This window comes from Sinocyclocheilus grahami, unplaced genomic scaffold (assembly GCF_001515645.1).
Source record: "Sinocyclocheilus grahami isolate Dianchi unplaced genomic scaffold, SAMN03320097.WGS_v1.1 scaffold25.1, whole genome shotgun sequence".
NCBI classification, from domain to species: Eukaryota; Metazoa; Chordata; class Actinopteri; order Cypriniformes; family Cyprinidae; genus Sinocyclocheilus; species Sinocyclocheilus grahami.
In genome coordinates, this window is record NW_015505204.1 from 728,862 (window position 1) to 734,861 (window position 6,000).

The 6,000-nt window shown below is 35.0% G+C and overlaps 1 protein-coding gene across 1 annotated transcript in view; it reads left to right on the forward strand.

Moving 5' to 3' along the window:
- ect2 (epithelial cell transforming 2) overlaps positions 1-4,247 on the forward strand; it is a 31,460-nt gene extending 27,213 nt beyond the window's left edge. The window contains exon 23 of the mRNA XM_016250084.1: positions 3,435-4,247. Within this exon, the coding sequence (XP_016105570.1) occupies positions 3,435-3,524 (90 nt within the window). The 3' untranslated portion in view covers positions 3,525-4,247. The remainder of the gene's footprint in view (positions 1-3,434) is intronic.
- Positions 4,248-6,000: the final 1,753 nt, after the last annotated feature.

Consider the following 6,000-nt stretch of genomic DNA (forward strand, 5'->3'; position numbering starts at 1 on the left):
TCAAATTTTTCACTTCCTCTTTCAATTTTAAAGTGAGTGATTGTGAGGGCATGCGATGAAGAGGCGGTGCAAGGTGAGGTTAATGCACTCTCTCTCTTTCTCTTCCCTCCGTGCGAGTGTAGATGTCTCGTTCTGCCTCTACGTTCAGTCTGACGGGCTCTATTAAAAGCGCAGTGGTTCAGCGGTCAAACTCTCTGGACCATGCCCCGTGGCCCAGGGTCCCGGTGTGTGTCCGCACGCCGTGCAGTCCAGAGAGGGCTGATGAACCAGCAGCTCCCAAAACCCAGATCAGACCATCCATCCTGTCCCTCCCAGCGGCCCAGCCCGTAGCTCAGTGCCGAGAGCTGTTGGCGCCCCCTGAGCCGCAGCACAGGTTCCCTGGGTCTCCACGGCGGGAGACCCTCCTGTAGGACTCTTGAATGTGAGCACAGCAGTTCTGCCTCTTTGACTCACTGTGACTTTTACTAACTCACATCTGGGGACGGTGTTAACACTAACTCACTACCGCACAGATGGGCTATGGTGGCACTCAATTATAGATGATCTGAGGACTGGTTCAAAAGGGATAATTGTCTAAAAAATGTAAATGGTCATTTCCTCACCCTCATACTGGCCCCTCTATGTAATTTACTGTAATGTTGAGAAATGTTATTAGTACTGCACTATTTTTCCCATCATGAAAGTGAATGGGGATCCAGACTGTCATCAAATGACATAAATCTCCATAATAGTAACTTGACTGAAATTTTGACCGTTGTTAATTTATCCTCACCCAGTTTATACACAGTAGCTATAATCTCATTTGTATTTTTCATATTGACACTTGCCACATTGTAAATGTTGAATGTGCATCATGTGGCAAATGATGACAGGCCACATCATATCAATGTCATGTCTTCAAATTTGACTTGTTGCTTTATTTTAGTATTATTTGCATAAAATTTTTGTATTTGTTAATATTATAAATTTGCTTTTATTTTTATATTTTACGTTTTAATTTTAGTATTGTTTTAGTTAACAATATCAACCCTTAAATTTTTGTTTCATGCTCAAGAGTTATTATATTACTTTTAACTGTAGCATAAGAGTCATATGAAACAGTTTTATAATATTTCCCCGTTTCATTCCGCATTCACTTTCATTCGATGGAAAAGTGTTAAAGTATCACCTTTTGTGTTTCATGGAAGAAAAAATGTCATGCATGTATGACATGAGTTTAAAAAAAAGAGAATAGAATTTGTTCACTCAAAAAAAAATCCAACTTATTCTGATAAAGTTAAGATTTTCATTGAATAAAAGTTTTATTTTTTGCTTTGTTCCAACAAAAAAAAGAAGTGTGACGTAACAATACAGACAGAATGAACCTTATTTTTGGTGAAGAGCCCCTTAAACACAGACCTCAGATCATTTATGCGGGGTGAAATATGACATCTCAGATGCATTTATAGTTCCATGATTCTCAGTATAATGACGGTTTTTATAATAAAGACGTAATTGTTACTGTGGCAATGTGATTTTTCTTTTTCCCATAAATCTCATATTTTTACTGGGATACTGTTACGAGATCATGTTGGCATGATCTATGGGCGCGACAGCTGTAAAGTAGCTGATGACCATGATTTAATCTCCTATTTCTAATTTGATCCCATAAACTATAATCTGTATACTAAAGTGTGTGCGTTTAGCACAATCAAGGCAATTCAAGTTCAAGGCCACCTTAATTCTTATTAAGCAATGCTAAATAATAGGATTATTGTTGTGCATGTGTGAAAGCAGCCTGGTGCTTGTTACATCTGTGAGCACATTAAGAGTAAAACAAAATAAATTGGGTTTGTGGTTTGCTAACCTTCTTTTCACCTTCACATCTCTGTTTAAAGGGAAGAATACAGTATTATCCTCTGCATGGAGGTTAACACTCCTTTGGGTAACACTGTCGGTTCTGAAGGGTGAACACTTAAAAAGGGTCAACCGTGTGCATTCTTACCACAGCGAGCTTGTAAAGCCAATATCATTAACACGGATTTCTCTCCTCGCCTTTTCTCACTCCCTTGAATAAACACTCACAAAAACCTGTGAACCTCAGGCTTCTGCGAGAACACTTGTGATTTAAAAAAAGGCTAAGCACTGGCTTTTGGTCAAAAGAGAAAATCTCAACACTATTTAATGATTAGTTCCTACCCTAAATCCATGAAGATTAGCTGTAGTTTTGTAGGCTTCAGCAGGGATGGGCAGCGTGATTCTCAATACCATGAAGTGTTATTATTTTGAACAAATTTACAGATAAAATATTGGTTGAAAAAAGGATTTTGATAATGAAATCTAGATGTAAATGATTATGACCGTTAAATAATTACAATAAACTTGATGGCAGTCTAAGAAAAGTAACAGATATTAATGCACTTACAATGCAGAATGTTTATGCAAATAATTGAAAAATAAATTATGTATAAAATCTTAATTATTCCAAAATATTGACAGGTATGCATTTATAATATTTCATAGGTTAATGTTTATACTTTTTCCCCCCCACAGTTTTATCTGTAATAGTTTGACACATTTTTTTGTGTGAAATGTTTGTTGCCAAATTCTATACCAATATAAACCACACTAACTTCAGTCTTATAATCAATATTTTGTCATTCATTCACTTTAAAGGACATTTTTCTTTAAAAGACAATTAAAAAACAAAATATCACTGATTCCATGTGACTGTAGAAATGTCAATTTGACACATTATTAGAGTATTCAGTTCATGTGCAAATTCAATTCATTTTGTTCAATTCTCGGCTACTTTACAACTTGTTGGGCTCATGTAATCAGAATTTAGGATTAGATTGATCAGTTTTTATAATGTTAGTTTTGCTGTTTTGAGTCGTTTTTTATTATTGTTGTTCATGTTACATAATTTGAAATAGTTTTCATATTAATGCCAGATTCAATTTTTATGAATAAGCTTTTAGATTGCATCCAAGTTTTAAATAAAAAAAATTAATCAAATATTTTACATCTGAAAAATAATGAATTCTCTTGATTATCCAATATAGGCATTATCACTTGGGTATTTGGTGTATAGACTATTTTAATTATATCATGGTATAATGAAAATGTGGTATAAAATCACTCGCACCGTGAAATGTTTTATTTATTTATTTATTTTTTGCTCACAACGCCCACTCCCTAGACTCCAGTGTGAATAGCTTGTTCAGAGAGCCCTAAGTGCGTTATAGCTTTAACCAACACTTGCAACATGCTGCACTGAATCTTTAACAAGGTCTTCTGGGTATAAAAATGCACCAAATGGTAACACTTCCACCACGTACAATTGAGCACTCTTGAGTCTTAAACTGAGACTGGAATGGAAATAACCTAGAATAACCCTGAAACTGTCCTTTCATCGCTATATTGCATTTCTCTCTTCCATTTTCTTTTTCCAGGCTGTTCATTCCCCATCGATGATCAACCTGTCCTCCGCCTTCGAGAGGAAGTATCATACCTTCAGCCGATCCACAACTCACCTGTTCTGAACTTTGCATCCGGAGTTGTCATTAATTTCCACACTACTACCACGTCCGCCCGACGCCTCCAGCCCAAGACCCCCCACCTGGGTTTAATTTGCAGCTCCAGAACCCACCAAATGAAGTACAGCTTGTGTTGATGTCAATGTCTGGGCACATTTATAACTGACATGTTCTGATTTTTATTAGAGGGGTAGAGTATTTACACTGTTATTAACCACTGAAAGTATTTCTTAATGTTTTGTAAGACAGGCCCTAATCTAAACTAATCTAGTTTTCAGCTTTTATAAAGCTATACACATCTAGCTGTTGCATTTAAGTGGAAAATGCACTGGTTTAAATGCGGCCTTACATTTGTGCGTACTTTTAGAAGTGATTTTTATTGTTGATTTAGGGGTATTGATTTCTAAAAGTCAAAAGAGTTGTTGCGGTCCGCCTGCCATATTTATTCTCCAGAATCACTTCTATAAATAGTTTATGTAAATCTTTCTTTCCGTCTCTATTTATGTGTAAATATTGTGATTGTGTCATACTAATAATAGTTTGTACCTTTTTGTAGTCTCTGCACTTATGTCAACACGAAAATGTAGTCATGTTTCACGTTTGTCTGTAAAAGGGAATCATGTCTGCCTGCTGCAGATTTGTTTGGAGTGGGTGGTTTTAGGTTATTGTTTGACTACTTTTGAAGGTAACTTCATTTATTCTTTATTAATAAAAGAAGCATAAAGCCTTCATCTTGTTCTTGTCTGAGGTGAAAATTTAACACTGCAAGCAATTCTTCTATCTTTTGCAGTAAACTAAAGCCTCACCGTCCATGGAGTACTTTGAAAGACCAAAAATCGAGTATCTGGGCCTTAAAGACCAAAGTATAATTTATTTTTGGAAATAAACGCTTATATGCGTACAGTAGGGCTGGACGATATGGCCAAAATTAATATCACGATATATTTCTTAATTTCGGTCGATGCGATATAATTCCGATATCGATATTAACACTATTTTAAAAAAGCCTCGTATAAACTGCCATTAAGAACACCCACAACAGATGTCTGTGCATACAAACTTATGAAAAATTAATTTCCGAAGTCTGATACCTCATATAAAACCATATAATATTTTAGAAGAGAAAAAAGTGGCACAAATAAATGAATGTTCACCTTTTATTTGTGTTTAGCCTTCATACAAACAAGAAATGTGAAATCACTGTCAAATAATCGTCTTGGACTCCCCTAATTAATATTAATATCTTTAACTTCAAACTGTAGGCTAACATACACTACCAGTCAAACGTTTTTGAACAGTAAGAGTTTTAATGTTTTCGAGAATTCTCTTCTGCTCACCAAGCCTGCATTTATTTGATCCAAAACCTTTTGTAACATTATAAATGTCTTTTGATCAATTTAAAGCATCCTTGCTAAATAAAAGTATTAATTTCTATAATTTCTTTCCAAAAAAAAAGAAGAAATCATACTGACTCCAAGCTTTTGAATGGAATAGTGTATAATGTTACAAAAGCTTTTTGTTTCAGATAATTGCTGGTCTTTGGATCTTTCTATTCATCAAAGAATCCTGAAAAAAAAAATGTACTCAACTGTTTTAAATATTGATAATCAGCAAATCGGCATATTAGAATGATTTCTGGATCATGTGACACTGAAGACTGGAGTAATGATGCTGAAAATTCAGCTTTGATCACAGGAATAAATTAAATTTTAAAATATATTTAAATAGAAAGCAGTTATTTTAAATGGTAAAAATATTTCAGAATTGTACTGTTTTTGCTGTACTTTGGATCAAATAAATGCAGGCTTGGTGAGCAGAAAAGAATTCTTAAAAAAAAAAAAAAAAAAAAAAAAAAAAAAACTAAACATCTTACTGTTCAAAAACTGTTGACTGGTAGCGTAGGCTGATTATTCTTATAGATTGAAACAGTGCTTTAGCCAGGATAAAGAGTATGAAAAGTGCTCTTGAGTTGCTGCAGAAAACAAAAACATGTTGCTGGAGACAGGTTTATTATTGAAAATGCAAACTGATTGTCTGCCAGCAGGAGACGTATTGAGAGCGGTAGAACTAGCGGTTTCCCCAGTAACGTCTGTAATCATAGCAGCTCTGATCATGAACGCTTCTTTATCAGATTAAATGAAAATGCCATCGAAACTTTTCTGAAGAAAGTCCTTTCCCTTCAGAGATGCATTCATATAAAACATCCGCGCTTCGTTTTGATTTTGAAACGTGCAGTGCTCATGTTTATTCAACGAAGTCAAACGCCACAAATAAATCAATGTATGGGAACCACTGGTAAATTGGTAATGTATATCGAAATATTGGAAATGTGTTTAAAAATCATATCGCGATACATATTGATATTGAATTATTGTACAGCCCTAGCGTACAGTCAAACGCATAGCCTTTCAAAGTATACTTCATTTGATAGCATACATGAACACCGAGACTCTTGACACAAGCACACTAGAACTTTCCTAGT